An 18,925-nucleotide genomic window follows, 5' to 3' on the forward strand; every position below is an offset into this window, starting at 1 on the left:
GGGATCGACAGCAGGATTGCAAATAAAGTACATAGAAGTTTGTAATGTAAAAATAAATCTAAACTCAGAGTTTTGGGCTCCATTTATTTATCTTTTACTGCCACTGTTGGCATGAGCGACTTATTTTTATCTGGCTGCAGCCAGCATTGGCTGAAAACGGCTGGTTAGACGCCCAGAGCTCAGTCAAAACAGAATTAAGTGATCATCCTATGAATATTAGCTGAGCAGATTTTCTTTGAGAGGTTTTTAGAAATGTTGTCAAACATGGTGGTGACACATTAATTAGATGTTTAATCAAGGAAATAACAAACGGCTAGAAAGCTGTTTGTATTCTAGATGGATTTTTAAGCTTTTTAACAATATTTTAATTCTAGCTAATTGTGATTGTGATCAGTTACTTTGTTGATCAGTTTATTAGAGTTTATCCTATATTCCAAAGCAAGAGACATTTAACCATCCTTAAATTTTAATATGATTAAAGGTCACATATTATTCAGTATACACTTTTTCAGGCTTTTCTAACAAAATGAGCCCCTGGCCTGTCCACAATCCCCCCAAGAATCAGAAAAATCCATTCCCTCCCCGCTTCTCTCTCTCCACCTTACAGAAAATGTGTGCTGAAACAGGCCGTTCTCAGATTTTCCCCTCATGATGTCATGTGGGGAGTTAGCACCGCCCCCAGGCTCGGTTGGCCCTCCCAGCTTGGAAGAAAGTGCAGCAGTGCCACACCCATTTCCTAAGAGAGGTGTAGCCAGGGTCGGAGTCAGACAGCTCATTAAAGTTTAAAGCTACAGACACATAAACAGCTCGTTCTGAGTGGGGCTGAAACAGAGGGTTTTTTTTTTTTTAGACGTGCAAAATCTAATACTGGAGTGTTTTTTTTTCAGCAACAGACTTTCCAGACATGTTTTGAGGACCTCTGAGACCAATATAAACTTTTCTTAAAGGGGAAAAATATGTGACCTTTAATACTTTAATACATGTGGCCCAATGACCTTGATCTTTGACCTCAAAGATCAAATCAGATCATAAGGCTGGCCACAGACTACAGGATTTTAGGCCCAATTTTAGGCCAGATTTGCCTCCGCTGATGATCATGATTATCCCGAGTGGAGGCTCTTTGAAAAACGATAATCCTCAAGTGTGTGGCATCAACACGATTGTTTTACCGCTCCAAATCATAAAATAGCCTCCCAGACCCTGAATCTTACATATCATGTTCAACATTTACAGTTTTAGGTCCTAGTGCCTCCGACGGAGTACCCTCAACTACCAATGGGAGCGAGAAAACAGTTGTAACACCAGCCTGATCATACATACTTGTAGCATTCGCAAGCATAAACAACACTGTGCCTTCATTCCAGCCAGGATTTCATCCTCATTCGTCTCCTTTTATAACGGTTTTATGCATGCCAGGACAGCCTGTGGTGGAGGGACAGAAAGCCAACAGTATCGAAAGACGTAAATGTTTGTTATTCTTCTGAAGTCACATGATCATGCAAGATTGCTGATAGGTCAGCAGATGAGTGTGGTCTCAGTGGACCCACAACCTGGCTTAGTTGTCTAATGTGTGCACACAAAGGATAATAAGACGTGAAATTGTTCAAATCTGTCCTTAATTCTTTGGTCTCCCTGGTTTTAAAATGGTTTAAGATTTGAAAATTGTCTGGCGTGTCTCATAGATGATGTTTGTGCTAGTAGGGCAGGGAAGTAGGGCTGCAACAACAAATCGATAAAAATCGATAATTTAAAATGTTGGCAACAATTATATGTGTCAAATCATTGTGTCACACGATTATGGCGTCACTTGGCATGATGCGGAGCTGTTTACGTCACACGCAGATGGCTGATAAACTTTCCTTTGGCTTGGTTTAGTACTTCTCTGATAATATTCTGATGATTCGCGGAAAAATTAAGTAGATATATTCATCATCAACTGTGTGTCATGATGAGACGCTATAGCAATCTAAAAATAACTCGTCGTAAAACTCCGGTGGAACTTAATTTTCATTTTTGTTACGATAAGAGACTGGATAAAAACAACAGTGATGGACTGTCAGGCGCTCACGTCATCCATGATATTTGCCTCACTTTGTGTTCTAAATGTTCGCTAAAACAGGAGAGTGGAGGAAAAGCTTGAGCTGCAGTCACATGGCTGTTGGGTGTGTATGTCTGTGTATGTGTGACAGAGAGAGTTTGTGTGTCCGTCCGTGAGTTTGGGTCGGTCTGACAACAAGCATGAACGAACTAACGTTAGCTTGTTGAATACGTGAGTGATAAATGTTTATAAGTTATCATAATATCAATAACTTTAAAAGGCTGAGGCTGACCTTTGGCTCCTCTGGGATAAAATAATTGCAAGAGGACATAATAAAAGCAGAATCCCACTATATCAGTCTGTCATTCAAATCATATCCTCAGGCTGTTGTCATCAGTATGATCTTAAAGTATTTATGTATGTTTGTAAGGAGGGAGGCAAAGTAATAACACAGAAAACATAATTTCAATTAAAAAAAAAAAAATTATATTTTTTGTGTTTATTCTGTGGAATGTTCAAGTTATTTAATTGAACAGAACTCAAAACATGTTTTGTTTTAGTTTTTAGAAGAAAGACATTTAAACTCTAACATTATTTTGACAGCTTTGGAATATCCATGTAAAATTTTTTAATAAGGGACCCCGCCCCCGAGAAACATCTGCTCCATCGATTAATCGAGAAAATAATCATCCAATTCATTGATGAATGAAATCATTGTTTGTTGCAGCCCTAATTACAAGCAAGGAATAACACTGGGCAAAATCAACCTTGACCTTTATTCTACGATGTCCAAAATCAAATAATTTAATCCTGGTGTCAGAGTGAACATTTGTGCAAAATTTGAAGGGAAATCCTTAATCCTCATTCACAGGCAGCTAAAAGCTAAAAGTTTAACATGAGGCCCAAATGAACTTGATCCTTGATCTAAAATAGCTCAATTCATTCTTCAGCAAAAGCTGTGTTTTTGTGTTGTTTAAAAAGTTCTGAGCAGGGATGAACATATGGCCCAGAGGCCTTGATCTTTAACCTCCAACATCTAATTGAATCGTCTTGCAGGCTGGCCACACATTACACGATTTTAAGCCTGATCCTAGGCCAGATTTGTCTCCCAACTGTAATATAGCCATGTGTGTTATTCTTCTGGGGTCAGATTATGTTACTTCTTATTTGGGATATTTTTAATGTGAAGTCATTGGCAGGTCGGCAGGTGTGTGGTCTTCAGTGGCCTCACAATCTGGCTGAGTCATCTAGTGTGCTCTCAGAGGATCGTAAAATGAAAAATCTTTTGAATTTGTCCTTACGTCTGCGGTCTCCCATGTTTCTAAGAAGTTTTTAAATTTGTTATTGTGTGGCCGCCCAAGTTTTAGTTTACATCTGTTCATAGCATGAGGAAGATCCTCCAAAGATGTTTTAAATACTGCTCTCACAAGCAAGGAATAACCATTAGGCCTGATGGCATTGACCTTTAACCTCTGATGTCCAAAATCTAACCAGTTTATCCTAGGTATGAGTGGACATTTGTGCAAATCTTGAGAAAAAATTCCTCAGAGATATCATGATTAATCATGTTCAAATGCGGGGGATGAAAATGAGCCAAACTGGGCTTCAGTTCTAGCCTAAAAAATTAGGCCAGCTCATCCTTGACCAGCTGGGATGTTTGTGCAAAGTTTGAAAGAATTCCCTCAAAGTGTACTTGAGATATCGCAACCATATAATGACCCTGACCTTTGACTTATGAACTCTCAAATCTAACCTGTTTTTCCTTAAATCAGAGGGTACGTCTGTGCAAAGTTTGACGACAATCCCTTGAAGGTTGTTGTAAGGATGTTCCTAAGCCTCTATTTTGCTATTCAGCTAAATGCTCATTTACATTTAGTTTAGCTGACTAGTCTAAAGAGGAGAAAAGTGTCAAATTCCTCACAGTGTCATTGTGTCAGCAGGTGTGATGTTAGCCTGATTTACTCTCTACAGCATGGCTAACATTAAAACTAGTGCCGCCCACCTTGGTTCCTCTTTGTAGATTCATATCGTGCTTTGATATTTGGCTTCTTTTCACTTTGGGTGAGTAGTTATACGTGATTTCAACCCTTAACAGCCTACATACCACTTTATTTCCATTTACTACTTAAGAAAACAGTCGTACCGTGGTCTTCCTACTACACGCTAACCGCTAAGCCACCACTGAGCTTCTCATATTTACATCTAGTGAAGTGCCAGAGAGGAAGGCAGCGACAATTAACTAAAGCTACATTACAGGTTCATTACAGTTTAGAAGAGCGTTAAAGACCGGGATTTCAAGCCTGTGTTCATAAAAAAATGATAGGTAATTTGTTTGACTGTCGAGTAAATCAACTGTCAAGTAAATCCCGCGCCGGCTAATTTGATAAACAATTTTGACCGTTATACTGATTAACCGCGCACATCCCTAGGTACTCGATATATAGCATTCACAAGAATGGCCTAGGACGACAGACAACCCAAAACCAAATGCCTCTGGCCTGAAATTTTGCAAGCAGGGAAATATAAAAATGCAAATGATAAGGTAAAGTGGTTGGTCTTTATTGATGAGGCCATTGTTTGTCAATGGCCTTATCATTAAACACCAAATGGTTTACTTTACTTAAATGTATATTTGGTCATTTCTCAGCTGTATAAAATATTAATGAAGTTTTATGACCTTCTGTTTTGTAGTTGAAGCTTTTTCTTTTCAACTCTAGTGCCAGCTAAGGTACACCAGTTAACATCTAACCCTTCTCTGATCTTAACTACATCTTTTTCATTATTTTGGCCAAAAAGTTAACACTTTTTTTTGCTACATGACTGTGGCTGCACACCCCATCAATGATTTAAACTTATTTAGCCCGCAGGCCCCTGGCAGCACAAGCACACACATCTGAAATCATCCCCCGAGACTCCACTGACCAAATTGTCTCTTATTCAGAAATGAACACCAACAGTTTTGTTGGGGATCCATGGTCTTTGTGAAAATGTAACTGTTACACACCACATTTCATTTAACAAAACATCTAAGATCTTTGCTTTCAATCAGTCCTTCCTCTGCCTGCATTCAGTCAAAGTGCTTTAAGTGGTGGCTTGATCCTGAAACCTTACAGTTAAAAGGCTTCCTCCCTAACCTCAAAGCCGCTGCTGTTCCCATTATAAGACAGAGAAGCAATAACACTCAGGAAATGATATAGATGCCAAATGCTAAAAGCTTCAGAGACATATCCTCTTCAAAGGGCTGCTTTATAGCTAATATCATTCTCAGAGCAGTCATTCATGATGTATTTTAATGCATGTCATAATGGAAAATGTAATTTCCTGATGTGATTATAATGGAACAATAGCCACATTAGCCACTGTTGACACTAAGCTGCTTCTTTGTTCTTTTACTGAAGTGTTTAAGAATGTGCACTAGTTATTAAAGGGATTATAGTTATGATATTTTGAGCAGAAATTGAAGAAAATTGCATTTTCAGATGCTTTAACAAAGCAAAACTTTGCAATTCTAATGAGAAACATAATAGAGCAAAGTGCAAGCCCACATTGTCATTACCAGCTGTAATTTTCTTTCCAGTTGCACTGTTAAATCACATTAGGCAGCCTTCAACTCCATTTACAGTTGACAGTGACACATTTATAATGTCTGGCACAATGAACTACCTAGACAATGCCTCTTTAAATCCACTGTGTGATTAAACAGGTTGGTTTCTATTCTGACAGCCTGGATGATCTCCTACCTTAAAGGTCACGTCCAGAAGAAGTTTAAAGCTTAAAGCAGTGTATAATGAGCTGTTAACAGTCAGACTTTAAATACAAAAGAAAGGGTTTCTGGCACTATTGGTTGCAAGTTTTTGTTTCTGTCAGGCTCTTTTCTTTATTAGGAATTAAGGGATAAAGAAATTAACCCTAGAGTGGAGTCCATGGTTAGTGAAATTGTTATATAGTTGAGGCTGTTGCTTGTTAACTTGAAAGCCTATTAATTACACTCCATAAGGTGTTTTAGCTTTTGCTGATATGGCATTTTAAGATGCAATGATTGCCCTGTTCACTTTATAAGCATTTTGGTTAAATTTACCTGCCACTTTGTCATTGTGCTTTGCAGATAAATATCAGGAAGATATTTTGTAATGTTCTTATTTTTGCTGCTTAGTTACTGCATGAATTAAATATCTTGTTCTGTGATTCTTTGAGCCGCAACAGCACAGGAATTTTAATTTTTTAAAAGGACTCAATCCAGTCATGCATACTGTAGTTCTACACTGCACTGTCCTTATTTGATTTTTACCAGGGATGTGCATTCAGAAGATGCAAAACAGGAAGTGTTGACTGTGTTTTTTTTAAATCTCACATTATGAGTAAATGAATGGGGTTAAAGGGAACTTCAAATCCAAGAATACATCAGAATATTCACTTGTGGGCTGAGCTACTCTGATGTGACATGTAATGCCAGGAGCTCAAAACCCTTTTATCAAATAAACAGAATGACGCTGTTTTTCCAGGTTATGAATCATGAATATATTAGGAATCTTACACTCGAAAGTTGATCAGAAACCAAAGACAATGGGTAGTTGAATTTAAAAGACATGAGGCCATTTATCACAACATATAAGCTGCTAATAGAGCTGATGCTAGCAGGCTAAGCAAGCTGACTCTCTCCTTAGCAAGGTTTTCCAGCTTCTCCTTGGATATTCTGAAGCATTACCATCCAGATGGGATACATCATATTCCCTCCAGTAAGCTCTGGGTGTGCCCCTAGTTGTACGTGCCAGAAGGACCTCCAAGCAGAGGCTACCAAGAGGCATCCTAATCAGATGTCTAAATCACCTCAGCTGACCTCATTCAATGTGAAGGAGCAGGGCTTTACTACAAGCTTCTTCCAAAGTCCAAGCTCCTCACTGTACCAAGAGCCGAGATGAGATGAGTTAAAACTCGCTACTGCTTGCAACAGACGGCTCTGCATCACTCCAAAGCCTGTCAGTTCACACCACTGGAGGAGGCAATGCATTGCTTTCATAGCAACAACTCAGTCTCTCAAAAGTGATTTATTTCTTATGTTACAGGGCAATAAATCTGTCTCCACAAGAAAGACAGCATTGCACATTCAAGCCATATTGGTCACTTGTTATTGCAAACTCATTCTTTCTGTCACTACTCAAAGCTCATTACGGGGGGTAAGGGTTGGACTGAAGATCAAAACGCTTCTCCTCTCAGCTTAGGAGCATCTTCACCATGGTGGTTCAGCATAACTTTCACTGATTATTGCTGATGTTGCGCCTATCTACAGGCCAATTTCATGATCCATTTTTGCCTGAGTCATGAATAAGACCCCAACACCCTCAATTGGGTAGATGACTCACTCTGTTCCCTGAGGGAGCAATCAACCCTTTTTTGGCAGAGGACCATGACCTTAGACTTCGAGGTGCTGGCCCTCATCCCAGCCGTTTTGTACTTGGCTGCACACCATCGCCGTCCCTACTGGAGGTCTCAGGCTGAAGAAGCCAATAAAACCACATCATATGTGAAAAGCAGAAACATAACTTTGAGGGTCCAAAAGTTGAAACCCTTTTCCTTCTCCTTGAACCTTGAGCTCTTCTCCATGAAAATCACAAACTGAATTGTTTTCAATCACTCAAATACATTTCACGTGACAATATTGTATCATTCTGCAGGGAATGTTTTTCAACATTACCTAGCTAAGAATAGCATTTGCTTTGAATGGACACTTTTCAGATCCTCTTGTGTACTCCTCAATCCCAATACACATCTTGCCTCTACCACTGAGCTCCACCCCTACAGTTTGTGCATTCATGCTTAGGAAGGGTGTCCCAGTTTTTTTTTTTTTTAATTTAGGGGCAGGGTGAAGTTTTAGGGCTACATGTCCCTTCAAACACAGACTTCGAACACTTTAAACAGAGTGTTATGGGAAATGTCGACTGTCCTGAAAATCTCTGGCAGAATTTGAAAGTTACATTGGCAATCTAATGTCACAGTTTGATGTTTCAATGAATTAAGGTAGAGAGATTGTAGATTGACTACAAAGAATACAATCCTTCATCTCTCAGGGAAACTTCGCTTAGTAAAAATTTGGAAAGGGCAGAACCTTTCAAAAAATCTAATAGGGGGACTGGATGAGCATTCTGTCTTGACACATTGATTACAGGCCTATCAGAACAACAAAACATATGACGTTACACCTCTGTGACTAAACTATACAGTGTGAGCCCAACAGGCAAGCACTGTTGTTGTTTACAAGCAGTGTGCCAGTTAATGAGTCACTCATGCCGAAGTCAGTCAAAAGAGGAGAAAAAAACTTTTTTTCTTCAAGTAAAACCTTTTAGTGTACTTCTTTGCTCTTTTTTTAAAAAAAAGAAATGCGTTCCAGTTATGATTAGAATTATGATCCTTTTGATTTTAAACAAGAATAAAAACAAAACCCACAAACATTTGTAGTAGAAATGTTTGATATTATCTTTGCATCTGTGTACGTCATTGCTGTCTACTTATCACAAGCTTGAAGAGTCGTTCCATTTACAGTGGAAGGGGTAAATTTCACCATCAGCAATTGTAATTCAGATTCAGAATCAGAATCAACTTTATTGGCCAAGATTGCTTACGCATGAAGAAATTTGACTCCAGTTAGCTTTGGTCTCAATGTACAGGTATTAAACAAATACAACAAATAAATACAATTGAAAAAAGTGTACAGTAAATACGGCAAACAGATTAAGTTAGTAATAAGTGCAGTAAATAGATTATTTAGTGCAAATATGCATATAAGGTGAGGCATGTAACTGTGGCGATTTAAGTAACAGTTAATAGATGGTGAGCAAATGAGCATTTGAGGTGAACCTTTTACCACAGTGAGCTATCCAAAAGTATCTGAGATACAGTAAAGCAGAGAGAGACAGTGCAGAATGTTTTGAAATAAGCAAGACTAAGGTGCTCGTTAAATCAAAATTCTACTTTTTCGATGTTTTAATTTTCTGACTCTCTGTAACTGTTGAGTGTTCATCAGATTAACTCTGTGACTGTTGAGTGGTCATCACAGTCATCTGTGACTGTTGAGTGGTCATCAGGATGACTTCGTGACTGTTGAGTGATCATCAGAGTGACTCTGTGACTGTTGAGTGGTCATCAGAGTGACTGTGACTGTTGAGTGGTCATCACAGTGACTGTGACTGTTGAGTGGTCATCAGAGTGACTCTGTGACTGTTGAGTGGTCATCAGAGTGACTGTGACTGTTGAGTGGTCATCAGAGTGACTGTGACTGTTGAGTGGTCATCAGAGTGACTCTGTGACTGTTGAGTGGTCATCAGAGTGACTCTGTGACTGTTGAGTGGTCATCAGAGTGACTCTGTGACTGTTGAGTGGTCATCAGAGTGACTGTGACTGTTGAGTGGTCATCACAGTGACTGTGACTGTTGAGTGGTCATCAGAGTGACTCTGTGACTGTTGAGTGGTCATCAGAGTGACTGTGACTGTTGAGTGGTCATCACAGTGACTGTGACTGTTGAGTGGTCATCAGAGTGACTCTGTGACTGTTGAGTGGTCATCAGAGTAACTCTGTGACTGTTGAGTTGCCATTGGAATAACTCTTATGGGGCATGAAGTGTTTAAACAATAAGCAGTGGAAGTAGACGTTAGAAATGGGACTAAGCCTAGACACTATAACTGTGTTGTCATCATAAAAGTAGATGAATGCTTACATCCACTGGTGTCTCATGATAGTTTTCAGACCATCCCTTTTTACCTTTAAACTTTATTCAGTGTCACTCTAAGTTGTCCACAGTGCTGAATTCTCTGAAAAGTGATGAAATAATTTTTTTGTTTTTCAACAACAAACCATGACAGGACTTCAGTGCTGAATTCTCTGAAAAGTGATGAAATAATTTTTTTGTTTTTCAACAACAAACCATGACAGGACTTCAGCCTCTGGACCTGAACTTTACATAAAGGTGAAGTGGCTTTATGAATATGGTAAATGAGTTGGAAACCATTTTCCATCACTCTTATTGTTTGTCGAATAAGGGATGATGAAGGTCAGCCTCAGATAAATTGAGTCCTCCCTTGAATCAATGCTGAGACTTATAATTCAGCATCCATCATCACACTCCTTCATATAAAGCCCCTTGTCCTTACTTATACACCCTTATTTTTTATCTGAGTGATCCACTTCAATAAGAGAGTTCTCCTCTTAAAGGTCCCCTAGGGAGTGAATTATGGAAGAGTGTGATGGAATTTCCCATTACCTACACCATAGGATATACAGTATTTAATGAGGTTTCACACACTTGACTCCCACTCATGCACCGTCCTCCTCAGATGGTTGTTGTGAACAGAGTTAAGTGATGTTTCTCCTCTGGAATAGTTTCTTGATTGATGTGTTTGCAGCAGTAGTGAGAGACTTGATGTGTCCTTGAAAGGTAGCCCAGTAACAGTTACTTTTTGTTGAAGAAATGTTGCTAACTTATCAATAATTCATAGAAAGTTTTATACATCATCTGAAGGCAACAGTCCAAAGTTTTTTTTTTTCCTGGTTTACATTCGCAGCACGTATTTTTAAATTAAATGGCATCTACTGGAGCTACAGCAGTATTACATTAAATCCCCATGACAGTGTATGAAACTTCCCCCCCCAAGCTTTTCCTATTTGTTTACTCCCTGCCTCCATCACAGTGCCTGCTTGTCATACAGCGTTTAATACTTTATACTGTCAGCAGGAAGCAGGATTACATGATGCTGCTTCTTATAAATTCCTTTACCTTACATCCCCTCCCTTCTTGCCTACAAATCCATGAAGATGCATGCTCAAATCACAGATGTAAAATATTTCTTGCATCATATTTTCTAGTTTTCCAGTGCTATGTTTCTTGTGGATAACTTTACCGGTTTTTAATCATTATATGGCTAATGGCTGTGATCCAAATGTGTCCTCAGTTGGATAAAAATTCCTTTGGAATAACTCTACTAATGCAAACTGAGAATTGATTGCTCACTTTTAAAGTAATTTTATCGGGCAAGGAAATCAATCCAATTAACAGCAGCATTTGATGCCCATAGCTGAGATTTGTCGGTTTTTGTAATGCACCATTTAAGCTGTTAATCTGAAGCATTTTTTGATTTAGTAATCATAAAGTTTTATCTTAACAGCCAGTTAAATTTTATAACATTCTTCACTTCCTCACCCTATGCTGAGCATATCTTTACAACCTCCTGTGGTCTCTGCCGGTGGATGGTCAAAAGATTTAGTCCAAGACCACACAGGGTAGAAAGATAGGGAGGGTGGAAGATGGATCGTGTTCTAGGTCATCTTCTCTTTTCTTCTCTTCTCTTCTCTTCTCTTCTCTTCTCTTCTCTTCTCTTCTCTTCTCTTCTCAGTTTAATTGGCAGAGCAGTGTGCAGATATGTTATCAATGATATATTTTATACACAACAGGAAAAAAAAAAGATTGCAATATTATAACTGGAATGTCTATCAGAAATTAATGTTGAACTTTACAAAATGCAGAATGAAATAAAGGTTTTCACTGATAGTAGGTACAATTATGGTTTAAAAAAACTATTATTAAAAACATTTAACATTTTTCAGATAGTACAGTATTTCTTTTACTTCATCCAGCAGATATTGTGTTTTAGTTGGTTGTTCATCCTGGTTAATTATTTTGTTTGCTGGTGAAACGTGAAAAAAACGAATGTTCCTGTGCAATGGACAGGTGGTAAAAAGTGAAGCTCTTATGCTACCTCCTGTTGGCTGCAGTGGGTGCACAGTCTGTCTTTTTCATGAATCCGGCTTTGTCCGTGGCGTCCTGACTCTATGGTGAGGCTGTGCTGACTGAGTCTGTACTAATGCTAGTCCATTTATTTAATCCCAATCCCAATATCAAATTGTAAAAAAAATGATTGCGTAAAAAGGCTGAAGTTATTTTTGTATTAAGTAATGCTTGAAAAATTTACAAAAATGCCTGCAGAAAGGCCTCTAAGTCAACAACAGTGTTACCATTGCACTCTGTAAACCTTTATTTTAAATCAAAGTAAAAACCTTTAAATATTTGGAAATGTTATTTTGAAAGCAGCACTTAAAAACTTCAGCTTTTGTATTTTTTATGTTACTAAATATTTGCACTGAGAAATGCACACTTCAAAAACCAAGCATATAGCGTTAGTTCAGGCAGGCCATGGAGTCGAGCGCTGCCACATAATTGAGATCAGCTGATCTCACACAAGCCCTCGTCAGCTGGCAGCCAGCTGATTTTCTTTGTGCATGCTGTTGGCTAATCGCAGTCATGCAGCCATATTTAAACTGCTCTAGCCTGGCTACGCTTTGCTGCTCCCTCTGCAAATTACTTTCTGCAACCTTGTTCCACCCCAGCTCCTCCTTTATTCTGACTTGATCGATACCATTCTGTTGTCATTGATGCTTCTCAGTTCTGGGTTTTTGCTGCTTCTCTCTCTGCCTCAGGCTTTCCTTATAGGCACAGGAAAGGCAGGAACGTGTCCTGTTCCTGCTTGATGCTTTTGCGTTAGGCTTGTGGAAGGGGAGGTGGACCCCAGAACAGCTCCTGCCAAATATAAAATAACAGCAATAACTGCAAATTGACAACTGCCAATTGAGAACAATATTCACCGTAAATCATGTGTGTTGCTTGGCAAAGGGGTCCTGACTGAAATTTCATTATTCTCTGTGTTTACCTGGATAACCAAGCAAGCAGACTCATGATACCATTTATGTGTTAAATCATGATCACAGTTGCAAATTGTAATATCGTCCAGTGTTATTGCAGTCATACATTATTACTAAATCCTTCAGCACTAGTCTGTACAAAGTCAGTCATTTCCTCAGTCGTGGATCAGACACAGTGCTTACATGTTCTGCAGCTGCATATTAAGGGACAAATAGCATTCCAGTTTGCTTTGTTTTTCGTTCAGTTCTAGCCACTGAGTCAAGTAGTTTCCTTTTGTTGAATATTTTGTTTTAAGCTGATTGTACTGTGTCTCAGAGCTCTGCAAGTAAACATAGTGTCCTCTCCTCTTCTTGCCTTTCCCCTCCTCCTCCTCCTCCCCACCTCCCCTCCTTTTCCATTGTTGTCTGACATCGATTAAATCCAAACCTCACTCCCTGCAGGTGTCCCTGGAGTGAAGCCTGAGCGGTATGAGGAGGGTTTGAAAGTCAAGCACTGCGCCCTCTCCCTGGTGGGTGAGCCAATCATGTATCCTGAAATCAACACCTTCATCCGCCTCCTCCACTCCCACAACATCTCCAGTTTTCTGGTCACCAACGCACAGTTCCCACAGGAAATCAGGTGGGGGCAAAACAAACACATGCTCTCTCTCACTCACACAGACACCTTGCCTGTTTGTTACTATTTTCTCTTTGCTCCCAATCTGTTTAGGCTTATTACGCTGTGTTTTTCATGTGTATTTTCATATTCTGCCTTAGCGAGCTGTTGTCTTTGAAGTCTGGGAGGATAAATTAGAAAGCAGGGAGCATGAGTGTGTCTAAGCATTACATTGTTCCCTAGCAGAAGGATCAAAGGTCTCCGTCTGTACAGTTATGAGAGCTGTGTGCTCTTTAACAAGAAGGGAACAATACAGCCATGTAGAACCAGGCTGTTTGTTGTCATCAGAAGTTTAAAAAACGTAAGTCATGCTCAAAACTTAAAAATCACAGAGTTCTCAAATGACTGAAATGGTGTTTGAATGGTTCAGAGGGTTCAGAGGGGGACATCTCTAAATCTGTGTGAGACTACATGCCAACAAGGACAAATGAGTAAACATGGACATGTGTCTACAGGAGCTGATGAGCCAACCCCTTTGCTCTTTGGGTTGAGATGTGGCGATTCTGCCACTGAGCCCTTGAACAGAAATCAAAATGAAGCAGCTTCAGTCCATGCATGGAGGTTAGGCTGGCTGTTTGCTATACAGTAGATGGTTGTGACTTAGGCCCTGTTTATGAGGCAACATTTTCAGGTGAAAATGCAAAAAATTTGAGGCGTTTTGGCTGTCCGTTTACTTGAGAATGGCATTTTGGGTGCCTGAAAATGGAACTATTTTTAAAGGGGCTCCCAGAGTGAAAGGTTTTCAAAATGCCCCCGTCTCTGTGTAAACAAGGAAAATTACTCTTTCTGAAAACGTGCGCACTATGTGTTCAAGCTGCCACGGCTTGGAAATGATTTAGCCTTTATCTTTTTTCTTAAAGTTTTAATATGATAACTTCAGCCTGTAGACTCTCCTCCTCCATCCGCTGCACATCAGAGTGCAGCGGATGGAGGAGATAAGATTGAAGCTTCCGTGTTAGGGTTAAAAAAGGTTGTTGTAATCACTTCCAGGAAGAGGATAAAATTGACAAAAGGGGAAATATCGTTCTGAAAAGGCTGTCTTTATCCTGCTGCACTTTAAGCAGGAAGCACTGCACTTTCTGAGAAAAGCCATGAAAAATTAAAAGTAAGAGAGAAATTTGTTTGTGGAGAATTAAACAGTCTTTAAGGGTGTCTTCATTATTACAAGACTGACCTGGCAAAGCATTTTTGTGTTTAAATGCGCTGTGAAATTTGGCTGCTGTGCTACAATAGTGATGAGGAGGAGGATTGAATGATGAATTACTCCCTATGTAATAAAAATGTTGCACATTATTAAAAACACATGAAGAACAGTGAATGTGTAGTACTGTCCCTGTTGTAGAGACAGATTTAATGTACAGTAAATCACTGCACTACAGCGTTTTTGTGTTTCCTGCGGTCTCATGTAGATGGAGATTGTTTTCAAAATGCTGTCTAAACATGGAACTATTCTAAAACTGAAATGAAGCAGAACTTTGTCGTGTAAGCAAGACTTTAGTGACTGCATATAAACACCATCATGTTGAGTTTCCTCAATATTCAGTGCTGAGTTATGACACGAGGTCACTCCGACTTCATGCAGAACGTTTCACAAGAGGGTTTGCAGTAAAAATTCCTGGTAAAGTCAAACAGAAAAATCTTTTTGCACTCACTTATGCAGCTCACCCTGAAACTTTCAGGAGGTTGTTATGATTGTCCATGTGTGATTAGGGCTGCTGATGGTTATACCTTAAAACAAATATGTTGTTTTTATTTTTTTTTTACCACAGAATGGCACAAAAGAGGCTAATGATGCTGTGCCCATTTTTCATTTGTCTGCAAGTTAACATGAGTGCTCAGTCTGTTGTGACTTTTATTTTGGAGGTTGAATTTTGCATCTAAAATCAAAGCCAAGCCTCAAGAGCTCAGGTCAGTCATCTTTGATCCCATTTTTTAGGTAAAAGAGTTTATTAAACCTGCTCCCGCAGGCACTGGCCTACAGCCCCAAACCTACAGTAGTTGTATGAAAAATTCATAAAAGACAGAGCGACCTCAGGTGGCTTAACGCTCACCAGACTGTGGAGAACAACCACACACACCTTTGTTTTCTTTGGTACTTGGGATTCAGGAGTGTTTGTGAGCATCAACATGAAAAGTTTTTGGTCTGAGGAGAAAACACTGACCTGACCTCGAGTGTCATTATTCTGAGCACAACAAGTTCTACTCAGCACCCTGTCAGCTGAACTGGATCCACCCCTCTGACATCTCTTTGTGTGAAGAGATAAAAGAAAAAAAGCCATCACACATACAGTACACAGTGTGAAGTGTCAGAAGAACCGTCAAAGGGTTTTCAGAGTTGACACTGTCATGCTCTGAACAAACCAGTATGTTTAAAGCAGAAATCTACTCTGTTATTAAAGTTGTTGGTCTAAAGAAAGATTTTTGCATTTTGCACAGTTTCAGCAGTTAAGAGTTCAAATGTGTTGTCTTTTAATTTTTGTTAGACCAGTTAATTTCCACATAGTAAACACAATCATCTCACTTAATATTTTTAATGCCACTGGATTATGACTGACGTTTATCAAATGAAGCCATTTGTTCATGCATTTGCTCCACAACAATAATTTGCAAGTATAATGTTGACTAAAAAGTCTTGAGTATTTTGATTGTTTGGACGGCACAGGTGATCTGATTTAAGCGTGCAAATCCATGCTCATTTTTCTGAGATTGCTTTCCCAATTTTCTGGAGTTGTTTGGCAGCTGCTGAGCACTTTCTTAAGTCTACAAGTTTTTGACAAAACATGCTCACAACTCAATGTCAAAAACTTTATTTTGCAAAGTTAAAGTCCACTCAAGGAAATATAATATTCTAATTTCCAATGTTGTGCTCCACCGTAGAAGGGGAACAGTATCGAAGATGCAGGTTTCTTTTTTATGAATATTTTGAAATGTGACAATTAGATTTTCACTTACACATTACTTGATTTTAAGCTGATTTAAGGTCAGATTTGCGTACCCTGATGATCAGGTGGGTGTATCCTGAGTAATAATCCTTAACTCTGTGGTGTCAACATGATTGTTTTACTGCTCCAAATCGTGTCATAGCCTCCCAGATTTAGAATGGAAATATCATTGATATTTACCATCTTAGGCCATAGTGCTTCCAACAAAATACCCACAGCAACCAATGAGAGCGAGCAGACCGAACATTGCCACCAGCCGGATGTTGCGTACTTTAACCACTCACAGACGTAAAAACAGCTATGCTTTCATTCCAGCCAGGATTTCATCCTGATTCTTTTTCTTGTTTTATGATTATTAGTGCAAATGAGACGCATGCCAGGAAAAGCCTGTGGTAAATGGACAGCAAACCGAGCATATCGATAGTCATCCATGTTTATTTTTATCCTGAAGTCCTGTTTGATCACCCAAGATTATGTTAAATACCATGTTTGGGGAATCTTCACTGTCATTGGAAGGGGGCACGGGCAATTCTGTTGTCTTTTGACTAATGCTGGTGATCAAATAAAAGCTGAACTTGTTTTTTGCCATTGCTTTTCATTTGTATTTTGTTTCAAGGACAAAAAAAAATATATGAAAAGGGTAAATCTGGTTTGATTTAATAAAAACAGAAATCTCAATTTTAGTATATATCACCCATCCCTAAGGAGAACATGTTTTATGTAATTATAAGCCTTTATGCCATGCATAGAGTACTGTGAAGAAGTCTCAGGCCACAGTTATCATATCATTCCATTCTGCCTAAACAAAAACTTGGAGTCATATGCTGATGTTTACCTTAGTTTCTGTCCCTCTGTATGTCCTCTAACCTCAAATCTGGAGCTTGCACTCTGTCCAGCAGCTTTCCAGCTTGTTATCAAGACGCTGCTAGGACTGACATAGACGGTATGTCAGCAAACCTACCTGTCACACTCTGACTTAAATGTGATCATGCAGGTTTGGCTCGGACAGTAGCTGTCAAACAGTTTTTTCTGTCAAAATCACCGTCTGGGAGAAGTTGGTGTGGTTTTTGAGTCTCTTGTTGGTGATTTTTTTCTGTCCTCAGAAATAAACAGAGCTTATTTTCCTGCTGTCCCATTACTTAATGACAGTATTGATTATTTCTGCCTGTTTTACAATACTGCTTTTCTTGCATAGCAAACAGTTTTTTGTCTATTTAAAGAAACACAAGAGGGCTCTGCACTCTTTGTTTCAGTGATGTGTTTTTTGTTTTACACTTGTCCGGTTCTGTTTACTATTCTGGTTTGTTCTGCTGCTCTTACAGATTATGCCAGAGGGCAGCTACTTGCAAATAAGTTAATGTTTTCCCTAATTTAATATTGATGAGAAGTACTCCTAGTTTTTCACAGCTTCCTCCTCCTCCTCCACCCCCTTATTTTTCCTCCATCTGCCTTCACTAACTGTTACATTTAGCACAGATGCAGAAAGTGTTTGCTTTGTGTAGAATTTAATAAAGAGTAGAGAGGAAAGGCCATCATTTTCTGTCTCGTCTCAGACTGAATAGTTCAAATGTCTACTTCAGAAAGTCCACAGTAATTCACTTATGTGTATCTAACAAGATATAAAGATTTAAAGACACTAAAGATGAGAAAGTTCTTAAATAATTTAATTATAAGTCTTTGTCCCTTTTGTTCTGTTTCTCAAATACTTCGAAATTTTGTTCTACAGTCTCATCAGTCTCTTACTTTCTTTAACTGGATCTGTTTTATTCTTTCTCCTTTTTTTTGTCTTTTGTTTGCAGGAGTCTGGTGCCAGTAACTCAGTTGTATGTCAGTGTGGATGCCAGCACTAAAGACAGTCTCAAGAAGATTGACCGGCCACTTTTCAAAGACTTCTGGCCCCGCTTCTTGGACAGCCTGAGGGCTCTGGGAGAGAAGGTACGCTGAGCTAGTTTCATTTCCTGCCAGCTGGTCAGAGAGGTGAGGGTGTGAACAAAAGGTGGAACTGTACTGTGAAAGAAAGTAAATAAGAATGTGCCCGCTCAGTGAAGTGTAGCTCTTTTAATAAAGTGTACTGTATAATAACAACGTGGTAAAATGCAGATTTGGGGCTGAAAGAAATGGGACCACACATGTGCACTGACAGAAAAAGAGAGGTTTGAGGATCTTAGAGTATCTTAAATATTTCCTTCAAAGACAGAGAAATTTTTAGTTTTATAAATGTACCAAGATGTGTCTTGTCATGGTGGCTGCCATAGGTTGTGAGTTCAATCATCCAAAGTCACCCCTGTAACATGGTAACCCCAAGTTAGCTAGTTAAGACCAGCGCTGCTCAGGGTCACCCACCTACGCGGCATCCTTCTCATTAGTTTCTTTGCAGGTCTCATAACCCAGCAGCAGAGAACATCCGACTGGGGGCAAGAAGTGATTTGTGCATAGAGATATGCCACCAAAAAAGCCATGTTTTGGCCTGATTATGACTATACCATAACCTTGCAAAGCAGATGGATCCACCTGTTTCTGTGTTTCTTATTGGTAAATCCATCTTGAAAAGCTCCCGTCTGAACCATTTGGGCCCGGTTAGAAAGTGACAGGACCAATCAGCATCA

At 39.3% G+C, this 18,925-nt stretch overlaps 1 protein-coding gene across 2 annotated transcripts in view; it reads left to right on the plus strand.

Annotated features, from left to right (window-relative positions):
* Positions 1-18,925, plus strand: part of tyw1 (tRNA-yW synthesizing protein 1 homolog (S. cerevisiae)) — a 106,024-nt gene that overhangs the window by 37,299 nt on the left and 49,800 nt on the right. For both annotated transcript variants that reach the window (XM_041813841.1, XM_041813851.1), the window contains exons 12-13: positions 13,164-13,341; positions 18,119-18,254. In XM_041813841.1, coding sequence (XP_041669775.1) covers positions 13,164-13,341; positions 18,119-18,254 — 314 coding nt within the window. The remainder of the gene's footprint in view (positions 1-13,163; positions 13,342-18,118; positions 18,255-18,925) is intronic.

Source organism: Cheilinus undulatus, linkage group 2 (assembly GCF_018320785.1).
Source record: "Cheilinus undulatus linkage group 2, ASM1832078v1, whole genome shotgun sequence".
NCBI lineage: Eukaryota > Metazoa > Chordata > Actinopteri > Labriformes > Labridae > Cheilinus > Cheilinus undulatus.